Source organism: Quercus lobata, chromosome 9 (assembly GCF_001633185.2).
Source record: "Quercus lobata isolate SW786 chromosome 9, ValleyOak3.0 Primary Assembly, whole genome shotgun sequence".
NCBI lineage: Eukaryota > Viridiplantae > Streptophyta > Magnoliopsida > Fagales > Fagaceae > Quercus > Quercus lobata.
In genome coordinates this window covers 18717005-18737865 of record NC_044912.1, presented here as the reverse complement: position 1 = coordinate 18737865, position 20861 = coordinate 18717005, and the positions used below count along the sequence as shown (strand labels likewise).

Below are 20861 nucleotides of genomic sequence, written 5' to 3'. Positions count from 1 at the left end.
TTTGAAGTCAATGGGGAATGTTTTTGGTGAATGTTAGTCTGTCTTGCTACTAACATACACCCGAGTCTCTGCCATACCGTCTTTCTTGAGGATCTCTATATGTCTCTTTCGTAGGTTTCTTATTTTTTCTAATCTAGAGTTCGAAATTGTGAGTCTCTTGCTACCCCATTTGGACCTTTCTTCTTGCTCCTTGTGAGTCACTGTCCCTTCCTACCTAGACGTTTTGGCTCCAAAAGCAATAATTTTTGCATTTTACTTGGCTCTTAAGCAAAAAGTTTTTGAGAAAATCTTCTATTCTTTATTCTCTATGATTAGTTTTTGCCTCTTTACGTTTTATTTTTTTGTAACTATGTATCCAAATTGTACTATTGTTGATAATATTTTGTTTGTAGTTTTCTTTGAGAGCCTATGTTTCCTCTCATCATATACTTTTAAATAATAACAGTTCTGCCGACTTATTTTTAAAAAGGAAAAAGAAAAAGACACAGGAGGGAATGTCTTTAACAATTCTTTGCCGTCCTCCTTTTTCAAAATTTTACTTTTCTGTTAATTCTTATCTTTTAGCACTATACACTCAGTGGCGGAGCCAGGATTTGACTCGAGGGGGGGCAAAATTTATATACACTATGCATGCATATTAAAAGACACACATATTACATATATGTTGGATAGTTGTAAAGGATTTTTTTTTTTTTTTTTTTGCATAAATAAGCCATCTTCTTTTATATATATATATATATATATATATATATATAGAGTAAAAATTCCATTTATAAATGAAAATATTTTTAGTAATTAAGTATGAACACCAAATACAACTAACGTAAGTTTGTGTTATTATATAATTATCTCAAAATTTTGGTTTATTATACAAAATTTTATGAAGTAGGATAATTATTACATAAAGAATTTTTTTTAGTAAGGATCCACATGGTGAAGTGGAGAATTGACACCAAGTCCCAGCCAAAGCTAGAGAAAGAGATGCAACTTTGAGATGGATATATTGTCAAACCAAATATAAACCTTCTTCTTACTAAAATTTAAAAGCCACCCAACTATTTTTTTTGCTGAGCCAGGGGGGGCAACTGCCCCCTCTCGACCCCCCCTGGCTCCGCCCCTGTATACACTATACAGTCTAGAACAAAGTTTCTCTCTAAACTAGTTTAGAAAAAAATCCTTCAAACTTATCATATATTTTTATATTGAGTATGAAATTTAAAAATCTAACAATTGGATTACATGTTCTTATTATATCCTTCATACTTGCAAAATTTCAAAAAGATCAATTGCTATGTCATCAAACAAATGTTAAAATTTCAAGTTTTTGTAATCTAAAATTGTGTATAAAGAATAAGTTCATTGATCGAATAGTAAATAACATCTGATTTGAATAAAATTTGACATGTATATTAAAAACATAAGGAGCATGAAATTCAACGGTTAGATTTTCAAAATTCAAACCCGAAAAAGAGATATATGATAAGTTTGAAAAGTTTCTTTCCAAACTAATTTGGAGAAAAACTTTGTTCTACAATTTATACTATACAACGTGCATAGCATGGAAGTAGCTTGTAAATGGGTTGGTAGAGACAAACAGACAATGATTAAGACTACTGGGCATGTCCAGACCGACCTTAGTTAACTCAATCTTTGGATTGGCAAATATTCTATTAAATGACAAATTTTCATGTTAGACTTAGTTGATCGATGAATCTGTCACAAATTGTCACCTCTAAATGACACAATCATTTCATCAAAGAAACTAAAAATGTCTGTATATTTCTTTTTTCTTTGGTTTTGGGTCTGAAAAGAAAGCTTGATTAGTTCCCCTGCAAGAGGAGATTACACCCACTAAGCTAGAGAAAAGCAACCCCTAATGAGTCCAAATCAAACTATTGAGTATTATAAGTATTACCCATAGCACAAGTCAACTTGGAATCACACTATTGGACCGTTAAAATGGACCCCAGAATATTTGTCCCAAAATCAAGTACAATTATATGTTTAGGTGAGAAGGGGCATCTTTGTGCCATACAAAATGCAATTATGGAATCGGAGGAATACTAGAAGAGTATAATTGCATTGGTAATGATCATTAATGATGGTTAACGGATGAGATAATTGGGGATTTGATGGGAGCACTAATTCCTTTTCCTTGATTTTCAGGGTTAATTTCCAACTGTAAGATGTAATTATAATGAGTGAATTTCTGGTGAAATGGAATAATATTATTCTTGCCTTTGAGGTTAAATGAGTACCTCTCATGTTTTTACTTTTCAGTAGAGGAAGAATTCATTTCAGTAAGATAAAGCAAGCACCAGTAATTCATACTATGATTTTGAAATGATAATCCAAGCTTAAGAGATTTCATTTAAATTATGTTTTTTATTCACACTTCGTTTGTTTCAATGAAAAACCCTGTGTATAGATAGTTTTTCGTGTTTTCTAGTATTTGGTAACGTCATGAAAAATAATTCAAGGAAAATTATCTTTGATAAAAAAAAAAAAATATATATATATATATATATGGCTTATTTTTAGAGACTTTTTTTACTAATTTTTTTTGGAAAATAATTCTATTTTACATAAAGCTAAATAAAGGAAGTCAAGAGATTTTTGATAAAGGCAAGACTTAGGTACAGTATTGATGTGCTATTTCTTTGGTTCTCCTTTTAAGATTTTGCTATGTAGATTTTTTTTTTTCATGGGATGGAAGTGTATTTTTTTAATTAAGTAGTCACATGGCCGAATCTTAAGAGGAAAACCTAATGAACAGCACTAAGGTATTGTACCTAAGTTTTGTCATTTTAATAAATACCTTTTGGAGAGCTGTATATGTGTATTTACTTCTACTCTATATAAATATATTGGTGAATACACAATGGTTAGGATCCTTAAAAATAACAAAAGAAAAGAAAAACTTATTTTATTATAATCTTGGGGTGAGAGAGAGAGAGTATGATTATTAAGGTAAAAATTGCAAACTAACACCAATCCTCAAACAATTTCGTTAGTTAGCACTATTTTCATACTATTTAGGAAAGTAACATTTCGAGCGTGTAAGACTCGATTTTGTTGTGCTAAATCGAGCCTTTAAAGCTCGAGTTCAATATTGCAAAAAGAAGAAAATCTGACTAAGTGAAGAAGAAGAAGAATGAAGAAGAAGAACTTCATCTGACGAACCGAAGAAGAACAAAGAACCCCACGATAGCTTGATTTCTGGGTTTGTTTCCGGCTTCTCTCTGTTTGATTTTTGGGTTGGGGCTTGATTTTTGGTTTTTCTCTCTGCTTGATTTTTGGGTTGGTGTCTTGTTTATCGAAGAAGAACTCTTTAGTGTTTATCGAAGAAGAACAAAGAACACCCATCGGTAGCTTGGAGAAATCGAGTTTTTAAGGCTCGAGTTCCACTTGAAATCGAGTTGTTTATACTCGATTTAGCACACCAAAATCGAGCCTTACAGAATCAAGATGTTAGTTTCCTAAATAATTTGGAAACGATGCTAACTAACAAAATTGTTTAGGGATTGATGTTAGTTTGCAATTTTTCCCGATTATTAAACTTTAATGCTGAAAGTTACTAACTGTAGTTCCCATGGTTTTTTCCAAATTTTCAATCATGTGTTACAAGGGAATGCCTAACATATTAAAATGTTTTTGCTAAGTTTGATTTTGGTTCGTCTTTGAATTTAAAATGTTTGGACTTGATCTTGAACCTTAAAAAACAAAACAATTTATGTCCATGAAATGTGGGGTAATTTCAATTTTGGTCTCTTAAATATGAGATTGGTCGATTTGGGTTCCTTAAATATGTAATTAGTTTAATTTGTTGCCTAAAAAACAGAGCATTCCTTTAATCACGTAAACAGAAAAATAATTGAATTGACCAAATTAGTATTCTTTGAAATTTCAAGGACCAAATTGAACTGTTTAAATTTGAGAAACCAAAATGAAATGATACATCAAAAGTTAGGGACCACAATTACCTAAAATATAAAGAGACAGGCAACAACATCACTATTGCTAATTAGAAAATTTTTACATCTACCATAATGGTAAGTCTTTATTTTGACATCAAATTTGGGTCATGTTTCTTTTAAAAGTTATCTAATGTGGAAAGACCACTTTATGTTTTTATTAAACAAGCTCAATCCCGTGAAAGATAAGGCAACTGAGTAAAACATTTTCCAGACATATAAATCCATTAAAAAGAAAAAAAATCTTTTGGTAAGTCAAGAATTATTAATTTTTTTAATCACATTGTAAGTGCATTATTTACAGAGGATAGTATGATAAACTTTTTTAGATTCAAATCTTTTTTTTTCTCATAGATTAGGGGCCACAAAAATACGCTTACCAATTATATATTGGGTTAGTGGGAAGAAATTGAGAGAGGGAGGACTTTTCTTTGACGTTGTATGTCGGAAAGGGGCCAAGGTGAATAGCAAAAGTAGTCTACCATGTGATGGAACTGGTATTTTATTCTCAGCTACCTAACCAGCTCACTTACTTTAGACGGTAAAATCTTCAACTCCTGTTTCAAATTTTGGGAGGGTATGCCTCGGGAAAAAGAATGAGTCAATTTAAGTCGAGTGAACGAAAATATATAATAATAATAATAATAATAAACCTGAAGGAACATTAATCGAACTTATAAAAAAGTAATTAAGAAGATAATAGAGAGTATGGCATTTGATAGAAATAAATGACAGAAAAGAATATATATGACCGACTCTGATTAGTTTGTCGACAATTTATAAACGACTTCAATATTTTGAGATTAAAGCTTGTTTTTTTTTTTTTTTGGTATACCGTCCTTGAGGTATTGTGTTTGTAGGCAGAGAAATGTGAAACTTACTTGCAGTTGTACATATTCTTTCTTTTGACTGCCGCGCACCTTTGACATGATAATCACTTCACAAATACAAAGTTTTTGTGAGGTGGAAAGGGTAAAGGTTGTGGTTCAAGTCTTCAAAAGAGAAATTCACATATATATACATTTAGATTTGGCAAGAATATAATTTTTATCTTGTAAAAAAAAAAAAAAAAAAAAATCTCTTATGCTCTTCTTCATTGTGCAACACTTGGAGGACACGAAAAAAAGAATCCTCACCCATCTTGTGGATTGTTAAAAAAAGATAGTTAGGTGATAAAAATCATATAATTTAGTCCTGTCTGTTTAAGTAAGTTAGATTTTAGTAATGCATTCAAAGTCGTTTAATCATGTGTTGATTTATAGCCCAAGTGACCATACCAAAATTATATATATATCAATATGAGACTCCAACCCATCTTGTTAATGTTGACACTTGAAGAAGGGCCACCACACATGTTTGATGCGGGGCTCAAAATATAAGATCACAGCTGTGAAAGGGTTTTTTTTTAAAAGTGTAGTCACTATCATCATAACACATCACATTCTCGAATTTGTCACAGTATAGTTGAAATTAAGGTACCAGAGAAATTGACATTGTACAAAAGGATGGAGAAAGATCAAAATGGAACCATGTGAATTTGGATGGGCTTATTTTCAATCAGCTTATTTAGCTTATTGCGTAAAAATAATTGTACCTTTAAAAATGAAAAAAAAAAATGAAACTTTAAAAAGTTGCACATTAATAAAATCATCCAAACTAATTAGAATCAACTACATTATATGTGTAAATCGAATCAAGATTGCTAATAATATTCCTTCTTTGCCTTTTTGTTGTTAAAAAGGCAAGGCCTCTACTCCATGCCTCTACCAGAATATACATGCATCACATACTTCTAATATAATATAAATAGGTTTTCTTACTAAATAATTTAGGATATCTTGAAAACTTTACAATCTTATTAAAAATAAAAATAAATAAATAAACCCAACACAAATTCGACAAATCAACCCCAAAAGACTGCTTAAACTAAAATACTATGTAATTTTAAAGTCACAATTATTTATCTTCATTGCAACTATTTCTGTATCAAATTGACGAAAAACTATTTTCATATCATGTCTTATCTTATTTCACCATGATCAAATTTTTGGCAAAATAATATATAAATACGTGATGGACACAATGTGACATAAAGGAAAAAGAAGGATGTTTTTTTGTTCTCAATAGTGAGCCATTAAAAATACAGCACATAGAGAAGGCAAAGAAGGGTCACCAGCAATGAATACTACCAATCAATTTCAATATCATCTACTTTACATGGATGGCCTTCAAATTCAAAAACAATCAAGAGTGGTATAAGTGGAAAGGAAAAGAGAGAGATGATAAAAAAGAAAGTTAATTATGAGGGAACATTGAAAGGGTAAAGATTCTTGTAGAAAGAGAGTCTTGTCCTATACTAATCATTATATCTCCTTCCCTTTTTAACTAGAACATGAGTGGGCTGAACAATGAAGCCATACCATACAAGTGAAAAAAGCTTTTCTTCCAAGTTGGTGAGCAGTCAGCATTGCTCTATGTTGCCGACAGGATCCGGTGTCTGTTCACCAAATTTGAGTAGCAAATGCAAATACACTCATTGTACTGCTTCAACCAACCAAAAATTTAAAAAGAAAAATTAGAGAGAGAGAAAGATCATCATTTCACTTTTTAATCACATACCAAATTGGTATTCCTCAAACTTTTTTACTGCTCAAGGTGGGTGGATAAATTTAAAGCACATAACATGTGAGAGAGAGAGAGAGAGAGAGTATGTCAAACTGCTTTCCTATTGTAATAGGGTGTGATGGGGTAGTTTTTATTGAAAACTCTAATGAGATTACCATCCAAAGGTCTGAAATAGAGTGTAATAGTATTCCCAAAACAAGTTTATTGCTTCACTGCTATAGGAAATTAGAATAATGATTAATGACCAACCAAATACCTCATATACTATTTCAGCCTGCATTGTGTATTATTCATTTGTCAGAATATAACTATATGTTTTTCTTCATGGTTAGCAATAGCATAGGCGACCTGTCAGATCCAAAACCAGATTGAATGATTCCAGTTTCCAGATTTCTGCATGTAAAAAATAATTTGTAACAATTGTCAATCATATAAATGTATTTAAAATTAAAAGTCAATTTTTTAACAGAGTTTTCTTTACTAACTTTCTTCTTTTGTTAATTACTTTCAGTTGACAAAGGGGAGGGGGAAGGGTCACAAAACCTGGATGAATAGGCTAGGTCAGGCTATTAATTATGGAACAAACAGACACTACTTACCCACCATGTTTAGTGATATCAGGACCTATCTGTTCCACCAACCAGTTCCAAGCCTGGACAAAAAAGGATACTTATAAGTTGAAAGCCAGTATAAATACTATAGCAAACTCATATATATATATATATATATATATAGATTGTGATCCTCATCAAACAAGTCAAGGTCCCGTTATTTTCCGCAGTTATATTCTATAAAAAGTCATACTTTCTGTTACTTCCTTGATTGTGCCATTTTTTTTTTACTATTTCTATTAAAAATAAGTGGAAGAACATATTTAAGATTTCTAAAATTAATAGTTTCATGGTAGGCTTTTGGTCCTAATGTGTCATGTTGACAATGGCTTTGGGACTATACAAATGTATATGCAAACTGAAAGATCATGTAGAGCAAATAACATCAACACCACTAGAACCACCAACCTACTCTTTCTAGTCAACAATGCTGGCTAAAATTTACATGCAAATTTCAAGTTCGTTGCAATATCCCTTTCAGCCATCTTATGTGCCTCCTCAGACCGACAGTTTCCCTTGCTTCCACTTTGCTCAAGACTTTTTTTAGTAATCATGACAAGCCTTATCAGATTACTCTGCAAAACTTCAATTTTCAACGTTGAGATCAAAAGTTTACAAAAGGGCGCAAATCAAGAGTAATATGTCATGAAATTTGGAATGTTTAAAAGGTAAGTTACCTGAGATGATATAATAGAACTTAAATGAAAATATAAACAAAAAAACAAAAAATCAGAGAGAGAATTGATGGGAAAGAAGTCCCCTTGTTTCTCACTTTTCTTCGACTATGACGAAAGCACTGGGATTGACCTCCACTCCTCTTGTGGGGCTCTCCAATTTTAAAAAAAGACACTCCAGGAGATATGGTTGAGTAAAATCAATAGGAAGTGCTTCTTTTGGCTAGAACAATTCACTCTCAAATCCTTCTGAGGTTGACCAATGTGGTGACTCTAGTCTGCTTTGCCATTCACCCAACCAGTTCAATCAAACCCAGCCCTGCAGCAAAAAGATACTTTGAAAAATTCTAAACATGTACAACTTTTTGTGTCCTTTTGCAACTCCAATTTATAAGCTAACTCAACAAATTCTGTATTCAACCAAACATCTATAATGGCCATTGCAGTTCATACATATATCTTTGCCACGTGTTTCTATAATTAAAAAGTCAACAGGTTTCTCAATAGATCAATCTAAAAGATTATGATAATCCAGACAAAAATTCCCCCTAACATTCAAAAGTTCTTAGTTCCATTTTTTGTATAGTAATAACACAAACACATGGTCATTAATTTTGTTTACTATCATAATTTTGAAAAAATTTGTAGGCCCTATATAGGATAAATATGCATTTCCTTTTTCTCGATTCAAGATATAAAATATAGAAAGAATAGTTTTCAAACTGTTAAGAGAGAGATAAAGGAGACTAAAAACAAATTGGATTACAACTGAGAACATAAATGACTTTATATGGATTTGCCAATTTTCTAAGAGGAGAGCCAATCACAACAACAGCAGCATTCCATATCTATATAGTGAAGCCATGCAAGAACAAATTTTAGTCAGGTTTTAGACCATGAGCTTGGAGGTTAATGCCTGTTTGCAATGGTGTGATTGTAATTGGTGCATGAGTAGGTGTGAGATTCTAATCCTCAAATCTACAACGCAACAAAAATAGCTGAACGGACTCAATGTCAACTCTCTCCCGAATATAGAGTATCAAACATGGGTACTGGGAAAATTATGTATTTGTTCACTCCTTACACTGTTGGCATGCATTCAACTGCATGTCAAGCGCACACAATCCTTAGCCTCTTACCCATATCATGTCCATCAAATATTTTGCATTTTGTAGTGTCTGTTTAACATGGAAAAAGAAATTAAAATAAATGCCACCTTTCTGCCCAAAGCCATAAAGGAAATCAACTAAGGAGAAAATTGAAGTTTTATTTTGTAACCCTACGACTTAAGCCCCTATTCCTCAATGACGACAATACAAGAGGTCCAATACCAAGAGTATGGTCAAACGGAACACAAAAACCCAAATGATTTTCAAAAATAACCAAGCGATGTGTACACAAGGATTAATTCAATTCCTGCGTATGCAGTATCAAGACTGCTTACAAAAGGTTTTCTTGTGCGTACGCAATGTAATTGGTAGAGCTTCTTATGGATGCTTTTCCTGGAATTTGATGTACAACCCAAGATATCCACCTATAATAGGCTGTAATGACCCCCTTTATGGATTAACAACAAACACTCACAAAAATCACTACAGAAGTGAAGATTGAAGAATGAAGGGAGCTTCTTTAGTTGAAAGTTTATTTTGAATGAAATCACCCATAGGTTGTTGGTCCACCAGTCAATGACTTATATATTATTTTTACTAATTCTCTTTTGTGTTTCGTGTGGTAGTCCGGTAGATTCCACTGTCCAATCGATCAAGAGGAATGGTAAAACTCCAAGAATTTGAATCTCACAAGTCTTTCTTTCTTTCTATTTTCAATTTCTTTTTTGCTTCCATTTTTTTAAAAAGATTTCTGCCTTCAATTTTAAGTTGTAGTTTTAATTTAGTTGTTTATTCTTAGGGTAGAATGTAGTTAGAATAGAGTTTTCTGCCTTAGGATGCATACGCAACCCTCATGCACAGATAGGTTCTTCCAGAAACCTAAAGCTTGTTTGTATATCATCTCAAATGTTGAAAGACTATGTTTCCTTCTTCGAATATGTGTAGTAACTTGCCTAGGAGATAAAACATATCTTAAAAACATGCTTTTATGACCAGCCCTAGAAGCAGGATACCCACCCTCTTTTATGTATACATGTGCCCAATGTGTGTAATTCAAATACCTTTTTTGAAGTTTGTGTGAATAGAAAGTGACCCACATAAGGGAATCCTTACCAAAATATAGCTAGTAGGTACATTAGTGGAGGTCGATCCATATGACCGGGAAAATTTGGGTACCTACTACCTTACCAAGTCCGTACCTTAACTCCGAACCTAAAGTCTAGTTCATTAGACCTTTGCATAAGGGTCCAAATCAGTTTCCTGACCTAAACCAGGTGGTGACTCCCATTCTATGCCCAAACATCAAGTTAGTGGGGCATAGTTTCAGATCCATGTGTAGGATGGATCCATACGGGGCTCCAACGAAGCCAAGCTAGTCACATGGTGAGCATTAGTGGTGCTCATGGATGGTTCGGGCAAAATTGTATAACTTTTGTCCATGGCCAATAAACATTTTCCGATAAGTTCTATTCAGTTTAGCAGCACTTCAGTTAAGCAGCACTTAGATGGTTTAAACTTTAAATAACAAAAGAAAAATTAAATTAAAAACAAACACACACGTGCACTTAGAGTTGAGGATCAAAGAAGATTGGATGTGATGGGCAGCCCACATGGCCAAGCAATTGATTGACTCATTAACAAAAGTGATATAAGAAGCATAATTCAGATGATTTATTGTGCTTAATACAATCAGTAGAGGAGAAATATAAAGGGACATTAGCATTAGAAGTATGGTTATTATATCGGGACTCATGTTAATACAAATAACATTCAGAACATTCTTAGTTAGAATGGACCTACCCAGCCTTATTTCTGCACAATCTACTAAAATACAAGGGTGCTCAGTGCTCCTATTCTAGGTGTTTCTTTTCCAGTTTCATTCATTTGATTTTTGGTATCAAGCTGACATATAGCAGATTTGGTTATGTTAGGCAACCTTGAACCCACATTTAGTGCTGACACAGTATATGTTGATAATCATGGAGAATTGAAGGAAGAACTGTCAATCAAGTGTCTTAAATTACATGGTGCTCTACATCACAACTCCTAAAATTATAGTCACGGGTACTTGGTCATATTTCTTAAGCAGATCTATTTACATCTGCATTTGTGTTTGTTTGCATGCAACAGAACCATAGTAACAATGAAAGTACTAACTACTTTTTGGATATACAATTGACAAGGTTTGAAGCCAAGGCATAACCTTGCATATTTTTGTCTTGAAAAAATGAGTAGGACCCTCACCATGCTGTATGAATGACACTCACATAATTGTTACCTATAATGAAGGTTAAGTACTGCTGGACATAAGGGTGGTGCCCTCAAGTATTCTATAGACAATGTTATTTTGGATGTGTCCTACAAATTATCTATTAAATAAGAGAACTGGTTCACTTGTACAATCATAACAATGAAGACGAATTCTTCATACATGATAAAGAGAACAAAAGAGCTACTATTATATGTCGACAAGATTAGTAATCATTTGTCTATTTTCATTTCTTACAATTCAGAAGCGGGGAAAACCTAGTGACACAGTTTTTGAATTTGACAAACCAAAGTGTAAACAAAAATCATATCTACTATTCATCTCACATTACACTAGAAATTGTTAAAGCATTCTTCCTGTTATGAAACCTGATCATCTTTATGTTTATAAACAATAAAGGGTTTTTTCTTTACAAATCCAAGATCCCCAAATCAAGCCTGGACAGGAAATTTATGATTCTTTTGAATCACACAACCATGTGAGTTCAAGTAATACATTTTTCAATTTCTTCCTGTTATCCTTCTCTCCCAATGATACCTCTCCAAAAATCTTCTACTAGAAGTAAAGGACAAACATAAAGAGTTCTGCAAAGAATCCAAATAAATCCTACAGTTTCTATATTCTACAGGAGTTGAAAAGAAAAAACATTACACTGAGGAGGGTGCATCGGCAAAGACCTCATTGAGCATCTCATCATCACTGCCAGTCATGGCAAATAGCTCTGCGTCCTTTTCTTCCTCATTAGAAAACTCCCGTCTTTCAAGCTTGGCATGAGCTGCAATAAATATCATTTTCTGGGCCCTTTCCAGGCCCACCCTTGAGTGTCTATGAACACAAACCCATTTCATGGAAGACCAATTACACTTAAATGAACAAGCGGTTGCATGGAGGAATATGAGCCTCACTGCAACCTTACCCAGACACTTAAACTCACTTAGGCAAGTTTCCCATACAAGTCTGCTGCTCTGTGGGTTTGCAATTTTCATCTTTCCAGTAACCGGGTCTCGCTTTTTTACCTGAACAGCTTGAGCATAAAGAGGCTCTAGCCCTTCTGACCTCCACTTCATGAGCTCCATTAATGCAACATGAGCTTCTTCCATGGAAACCAACCTGGTAATGAGCTTATCAACATCCTTCTCTTGCTCATGTGTCAAGCATTTGAATGGTGGAAGATATTTTCCGCTTGTGTCTCTCAACAAGTAAAGAGGGTCCAGTATGAATGCAGCCGACCATGCTGGGTGGTAGTTCTTTCTGAATCGCTTTTCAACAATCTTTTCAACAGGTCCCTCAGCAATGCTGAACTTGGCACACCAGTCCTTCACTTTCCCCCTCAAATCCTCCCAAAGAGGTAGGCATTGTGCAATTAAAGGCCTCTCAACCTCAATCTCCTGAGCCATCTCTTTGATCAGCTTCACAAGCGAATATACAGCATCCAACTCATTCCAAAACCCTTCATTTTGAATCAGCCCCGCAACTTCCCTTGCAATTGGATCCTCCACACATGTCGCTTTATACGTATCATCCATCACAACCATTTGAAGTACCCGGGCACAGCTTAATACCTCTTCCAACATTACATAAACAGGTCCAAAGTTCTTAGAAGTATCACATTTCGGAGAAGGAACACGGAGCAGCCCAGCATACTCAAGCTCTTGCACCTTGCACCTGAGGAAAGCATTCCTAACTTGAGAATTAGTATTTACATAATTTGCAATCTTTACGCATGCCTCAGTAACAGTCCTAAAAAGTGGGAGCTCTTTATTAAAATCCTTGATCAAACTAACAAACCCTTGAAGCTGACAAGAGAGATTTACCATCCAATGATTCTGAACCTCCAAATTCCTCAATGCCTTGGCCTTATACTTATCTGCAACTATCCCTACACATCTCTGCTGCACAGAATTCCCACACACACCCTTCACCGCCTCGCACAAAACCTCCTCTGCATACTTCGACGACACCATCCCTCCTGTGAACACTGCCTTGTGAAAAACACTTATCCCATTTGGAAGATTCACTGTAAACTTAACCAAATTCTCTCCCTCACAAGCAAATCCACAGCAACTAGTCCCTTTCCACCCATCACTGGCAACCTGAAAAAACATTGCATCTCTAATCCTGGCATCAGACTCACTCTTAATCTCTTCAAACTTAGCATCAAGCCGAGCACCCGAGAGCTCGCGACGCAAGCTCAAGGGAGGCAATCCCACTTGGTTAAGAAAATTTTTGAACTTTGGGTGCTCTAAACTCGAAAATGACACAGACCCACATGACTCATAGAACCATTCTGCTAGTAACTCAAGCCCAGAATCAACTTGGTCCTTGTTTAAAACTGGTGGTGGACCAGTTGAACCTTTAGGACTCTTAAGCTTTTTCACACTATCTTCCAACAATGCTAAAGCACCCAAATCATCTTTCCCACCAGATAACACCAAAGGGTGTTGGTTTTGATTGTGGTGGTGGTGGTGCTGCTGCTGACTCAGCCCCCCCGAATTACTCGGCGAGTAATTCAAAAACTCGTTTTGGTTATGAAAAAAACGCGACGAAGGCGTTTCAACCAAAGCTAGAGAAGAAGAGCATGAATGCGAAAAATGATGGGAACCCATTTGAGAGCTTCGTTTTCTATGGTTGTTGCTGTTATTGTTGTTGTGTAAAGAGGGAATTGAAGAAATGGGTATTGGAGAGAGCGAAGAAGAGGAACTGGGTTTTGTGGAAGAGACAGTAACAGAGTTGAAATTGGGACAGGTACCACGTTTCAAGTGCTCAGAGGCGGTTCTGGAAGGATTAGAGGCTGAGAAAACGGCGTCGCATAGAGAGCACTTGAGCTTCACGGCTTTTGGAAGGTTGGTATCTGGGTTTTTGACAAGAATGGGTTCCAAGTGAGTCCAATACCAAGCTCCTTTGCCTTTGATGGCTTTGGTTCGAACAGTGACTAAGCCTTCGTAGCGTTTGCTCAAGGCTTTGGCAGCTATGTTTTCATCGCTTTGTAAAGGGAGAGTTGGAGGGTCGGTGTGGGGTGAGCACGTGGAAGCCATGGGAATTGAGTGTTAGAGAGTGAGGGAGTGAGTTGGGTTTTTGGTTTGTGATATGGGTTTTGAAAGTGTGGGAGTTGTTTACATGGTGATGGGGGGGTTTGAGAGTGAAGACAGTGAGAGAGAGAGTGTATGAGGTGTTTGTGGAATTGTCTAGCTGAAGTGCATGTTTATGGCTGACGAGAGAGTGAGAGATGAAAACTGAGACTGTGTGTGTGAGTTTTTGGAGTTGTGAGAGAGACAGAAACGGGAGTCCAAAACCACTACTATATCTGGGTGTCTTCTCGCTTTCTCTCTCTCTCTCTCTCTCTCTTTTTTTGAAAGAAACTTTTTCTTTTTATCTTTTTGTTGAAAGCAAGTCTTCTCTGAGGGCCTGAATTGAGCAAGTCTATACAACATGTTCAAAACACAACTGTAACTGTTACTAGTTCGTATTTTATAAATATTTCTAAATGAGTGACTGTGTACATGCTACATCCTACATCCATATACGAGGAAAAGCATCTATGGGGAAAACTGAAAAGCCTCCATCTCTCTCAGAGAGAGAGAGAGAGAGAGAGATAGAGAGGCACTCTCATGAAAGATGATCCCTTCCATTTATTTTTGAAATAAAGAAAGGTGTAGACGTGCACATGCAAGAAATATGAGTAAGTATTCAGTATTTTGAGAAGGATGATGCTAACTAGTGCCTTTAAGGCACTTATTAACAATCCATTTTAGAAAAGTTTTGACACCATTTTTATGAAAAATGAAAAAAAGTTATCGAAACATTAATTATTTTTTTTCTTTTCCAATAAAAACTTTGTTTAACTGGATTCTTAACCAGTGTTCTAAGGACACTCGTTAGCATTTCCCTTTTGAGAATAATGCAATGTACTATTAATTTCTTTTACATTATGCATAATAGTGAGTTTCATTAATTGAATTTAATGTGAAATTCACCCTTTTCATGGGAAAAATGAATACCACGTAACTGTTATACAATAATACCTATTAATTTTTTAAGGAAGGTGTTGCATATATTCAAATGTATATGATATTTTTATCAAGGGAGTCAATATCATACCGGAGGCTGTACCGGTTTGGCCAATGGTACAATATATTTCGAATACCGGTGTACCATTTTGAGTTTACCGTTATTTTATATATATATATATGTATGTATGTATGTGTCTGTGTATATATATATATATATATTATAATAAATATAAAAGTTTACCATAAAACATTTCCTCAATTCAAAACTAATTATTCATGATTTTAGACTTTAGTATCAATTAAAAAAAAAACACAAATATAAAAAATAGAAAGCTTAAAAGTTACCATTGCATACTAAGAAAACAAATAATACTAATAAGTTAATGCAAATAAGTTACCATTCTGCCCTAACAAAAATTCAAAAATTACAAAACTTAAAAATAAAAATAAAAACTTTTTCTTGTACCGGCCGATACGTCCGGTACTAGCCGGTATTGCCCGAAATTGGTCAGTACGGTCGGTATTTTTTTCGGTATGAAACAGGGAGGTTATATGTACCAGATTGCTTGCCAGTACGGTATATTCTAGCGGTACCAATCAGTACGATACGGAATTGACTCTCTTGATTTTTATGCTTTATGATTCACATTTCTAGTTTTCTCTTTTTTTCTTTTATTGGGTATTCTATTCACTTATAAACAGGACAAAATGCATGGAAAAAGAAAATCAATTTTATGTCTTTTACTCATATAAAAAAAAAAATAAAAATAAAAAGAGCTAACCCTCCATAGGGGGCAAAATGCCATTCAGTCAATTTGACTATTGGCTGGTCATGCATCAGTTGCTATTGAACCATAAATGTAAATTTTAAGACAAATGCAAATTCATGAGCTCCCAAACATAGGTAGCAATCATTTCTTGTTATGGGTTTTTTAAGACATCGACCCCGATCAAACCATTAAAGCATTAAATGCAACTTAGGATAGGCCTAGATAATAATAAAAATTCGCAACTTTTAGAATAGGTTTAAATTTCCATCCAAAAAGGCTATAAGGTTTGAGCTAGGCAAAGTTTAATTCATATTAGGTTTGGCTTTAAATTTGAGGGGTAGCTACTAGCTAACTATTTTAAATATGATCAGGTCATTTAGGAAAAACATGACTATTTTGGATAACTTTGTCTAATTGTACGGTGACTTACTGCTCCGACCAATATGGAATGATTTTTATTGAAAGTACTAAGTTGACAGCCTAGTAAAAAAAAAAAAAACCATACTTGGATGGTTGGAAAGCGATTTTAAGAGGATCTTGTACCAATCTAGAACTCATGCATTTATTTTTAGTCTTTCAAGTTCACAATATGTAAGGAAAGGGTTTGGTTTGAGTGTGCTTTTAGAATTTGAATTGTCATTTTTTTTTCTTATTTATTTATAGGTCATGTTAACCATATTTTTAGAATAATTGTTAATAAACCATTCTAAAAAAATCTTCTATAACATTTTTATAGAAAATTTAAAAAATTGTCAAAATATTAATTATTTTTTTCTTATAAAAACTTTCTTAAAGTGGTTTATTAACAAATATCTTTAGGGTATTCGTTAACTTTTTCTTTTCTTTTTTAATTTATTAAAAATAAATATAAATATTATTATATTGAGAAAATAAGACTTTAAAAAATCATATATAAATTATGAAGTTAAATAAAGTCTAAATAATAATAATAATAAGCGCATGTCTTGAAAACCTTAGTTCCTACTTCCTAATCAAACTTACCAAACTTTGTTATAATTTTGCAAAGAGCATTCTTCATATATTTTATACAAAGGCTTTTACATCATTGCTCAGTTGTTAGACAAACAAAGAGTGTCAAGTTAATTATAACATTAGATATGTAATGAACTCCAAAGTTTGTTTTGATATTCCAATAATTAACTAGTAATTCTTGAGCATAACCATGTATGGCTATAATAATGTGAAGTTAGACTTTCTATCATATGCTTTTAATGTGGCTAGGTATGTTCACAACTAAACTTTCAAACATTCTCCAATGTATACTTTTAGTATATGTTAATCGATTAGTTATGAAGGGATATGATGGACTTTTTGGCAAATAAGTGGAGCAAGTAATTAGCTAGTATTTGATAGTGATAGCCTGATAGGTGCTTAATGATTATTACATGTGTAAACCTTAACTATTTTATGATTAATTAATATTATACTCGAGTTCTGTTGATGTATATGGCCTTTTGTTAAAAAATATTTAGGATGTCATAAATTTGGTTCATTAATTGACAAATTACCTTGCTATTAAGTACTCACTTTATGCATATCAAACTTACCAAATCCTTATGAATTTGGGGATTAATGAAGCACATAGGCACGGGAAAACAGTAACCTATTGATACCACTCATTATATTTGGTATCATCACAAACAAACAAAAAACCATCTTAGTTTGTAATTATTATTATTATTTTTTTTTAAGATAGTTTCAACATATGGCGTCCGCTCCTGATAATAACTCTTTATCATCAGACCAAGATATCAATCGGTTTTTGGTGTAAGCGGAGATTGAACCTTATATCTCTTATTCAACTATCAAAGACTTTACTAATTGAACTAACTGGAACCCACATCTTAATTGTAACTTAAAAGTGGATTTGAATTAGTTTTTATAAATTTTTATTTATCTAAATACAAATATATACTTCTATCAATCTTTAGCAAATAAGCTTCTAATAAAAGTTATTCCAAACACCCACTAATAAAATTTACCATTCCCTTAAACGTTAGTTTTTTCCTTAATTTGAAAGGAAAACTATTTTAAAATAAACAAAACAAAACAAAAGAAGATGTGATATACAGCAGTAGGTATATATCCTAATAATCATATATGTGGATGCGAAAAAAGTCAAAATTAAAGTATCTTTATTCAGGTGGGAGGTGATTGCAAATTTACTTAAAGTATATGGTGCTGTCTAACACTAATAAGTTACACTAAATAGGGTCCTAAGGTCTTACTAACTTTTCAAAAAGAGACCGTTAGGAGGAATGAATGAAATTCACAAAAGCCTTTGAATTTGAAGTTTGGGCAGTGTGGACCCTATTTTACCATGTAGCGGCAAAGATTTCAAGTCTGTCCATCTAAATATCTTCTCTGTAATTATGTAAGTTTACCGTGTTTAGCTTTTGCATAGAGACAACACAGAGAGAAGCAGACAAAAACAATACTGTTAACATCATGCTTTGTAAATTATCATCATCAAGTGCAAATGGGTTATATTTTTTGTGTTACTTTTCATATGGCCTAGGATTTATTAAAATCAGTTGTAGTTGTTGAAAATTGAATGCAATTGGTGTTTTCTCCATTTGGGTAGAACAATATATAGATTATAGAAATGTCTCAAGATGGAAATAATGATATCCAATGATGCTGAGTGCAGATATTTGGTGACAATAATTTTTATTCTTTGATATTGTGATCATTGCAAAAGAGGGAAACCAGTATTTTTTTTTTTTTTTTTTAAATTATTAATACAATAAGATTTAATTCAATGGAATCATTTTATATAATTTTTTTTAATCATTAAACTAAAACATTAATTGATTTCTTTAAATATAAACACATATGGTCCGTTTGGATTGAAGGAATGAGGGAAAGTAGAATAGAGTAGAGTAGATTTGGCCTGAAATTAGTTTATTTTCAACCAATTCTACTCTCCTCCACTCCCCATCCTTCCCCCCTCAATCCAAACAGACCCTTAAGGAGAATTTGATATCCAAGTCCATTATTCAATGATTAAATACTTTATCAAATGAGCTAATTGAAACTCACAATAAATTGATGGTTAATAGTGGCAAGAGAGAGATGAGAGTCATGGGTGTTGAATATTTATCTTTCTTTTCTTTTTTCTTTTTTCTTTTTTCCTTATAATTGGGAACTTTTTTGTTTTGGGTCAACTATGGAGAGGTTTTTTATTTATTTTTTTAACAACAATGTAGAGCTATGTAGTGACATTATACTCCTCTAAAAAAAAAAGTAGTGAACATTTTACTCATTAGGCAACTTTCCTTTTTTAGGTTCCCAAATGTATTAGGTTATTTAGTAATGGACCACTTGGAGGAATGATGAAGAACATGATTTTAAGCATCCATGGTCTTTCCCATTTGCCAAGTACTCCTTAGCAAATGAAGAAGTAAAATAATAATAAAATAAATAAATAAAAAGTAAAAAAAAAAAAAAAAACTACATTTTTCTAATGTAAGATGGGGCTATGATAATTTGCAATTATGTAATTCATTGTATCTTACATATTTCAGCACCCATTTTAATAGTAGTCTAATAATTTCTATGTGGGTGTGGTGGAATACAACCACTAATTGTACTGTAGGATTTAATATAATTTAGCCTAACTATCTTTAGCTCTACGTTATTAACTAAATCTTTGACACATTATTATAAAAATGAAAAGCTTGGTTTAAAATTGATCAATATATAAAAGAAAGAGTGGTTACTTATTGGTCCCTCCTTAACATATGGACCAACCATTAATGTGGCAGATCCACCATCCAAACTACTGAATATTAAAGCAACAAAAAAGCAGTTTTGAAAGTGTTCTTAGTTGCTCAACTTCCACCTCTCTGTGATTAGTTTTTTTCTTCCTTTCCTTCTTCGTTGAAAGTGTGTATAAAAGCCAACAAAAACAACTTAGGTGGTCCTTTTTTTTTTCTTTTCTTTACTTTTTTTTCCTTTAACAAAATATGAGAATGTTTCTCATATTTTTTAAATGAATTAGTTTTTTTTTTTTTTGGAGGAAAAAATGGTTGCCTTTGAGTGTGACAATGTAGAATTGAAAAGCTGGTGTCTGTTGACATTGTTAGGATGATTCAATTTCAAGTTTTCCTATCATTATATATATGGACCTTGGCATTGACATAACCAATTCTTCTTTTTTCTTTTTGATTAAATGACATAAAAAATTCCTGTCCACAATTAGGTAAGTCAAAACAGTACCATAACATGATTGAAATTCACAAAACGCCTTTATTATTATTTTTTGGCTAATGTGGGCATCCAAGTGAATATAGTCTTCCCATCACACACATACTGGATAGTTATAGAAGAATTATTTTGAATTTGGATTTTGGCAATTGACCCATTTTAGCCCGGTCTTAATTTTTTAAGAAGTGGCAAAGATTTCAAATAAGATTATCTAAATTGATTTGTGTAAGTCATCTTTTTATGTTACTTTTCTTTAGGGACTAGGGCAAACTTAAATTTGGTAATAAACGATGGCAAGCAGTTGAAATTATTATTGGTTTTTCTTGGATAGAACAATTATAAAAATTGTGTTACGATCAACAAAATAAATAAATAACATATTATCAAAAGGTAAAGTTTTTGTTCAATGTTTCTATATATTAGATTTGATATGCAACGAAATACGTTATCTTAGGACATATTGTCACGTCTAGTGCAAAAGAACACTACATACAAACCAAACCCTATATTGAAAGGGACTAATGTTAGATGATTAGTCGCTGCAGGCAATTAGGTTTGGTAAGCTTGACCTGCAAAAGTAGGAAATTGG

The 20861-nt window shown here is 33.2% G+C and overlaps 1 protein-coding gene across 13 annotated transcripts; it reads right to left on the bottom strand.

Annotated features, from left to right (window-relative positions):
* Nucleotides 1-6122: 6122 nt before the first annotated feature.
* On the bottom strand, nt 6123-14757 carry LOC115959863. 13 transcript variants are annotated; one of them, XR_004085024.1, is made up of 6 exons: nt 11914-14757; nt 7888-8203; nt 7619-7785; nt 7199-7251; nt 6856-6992; nt 6124-6515 (listed from the first exon to the last, which is right to left on the bottom strand). XR_004085024.1 is itself a non-coding variant. In XM_031078497.1 (1 exon), the coding sequence occupies exon 1, from the start codon at nt 14295-14297 to the stop codon at nt 11910-11912; it is 2388 nt and encodes a 795-aa protein (XP_030934357.1). In that variant the 5' UTR covers nt 14298-14756; the 3' UTR covers nt 11679-11909. The 13 variants fall into 13 exon arrangements, 1 of the variants encoding a protein (XP_030934357.1); XR_004085028.1 differs by having other exon boundaries at nt 7619-7793; nt 7983-8203; XR_004085025.1 differs by having other exon boundaries at nt 7983-8203.
* Nucleotides 14758-20861: the final 6104 nt, after the last annotated feature.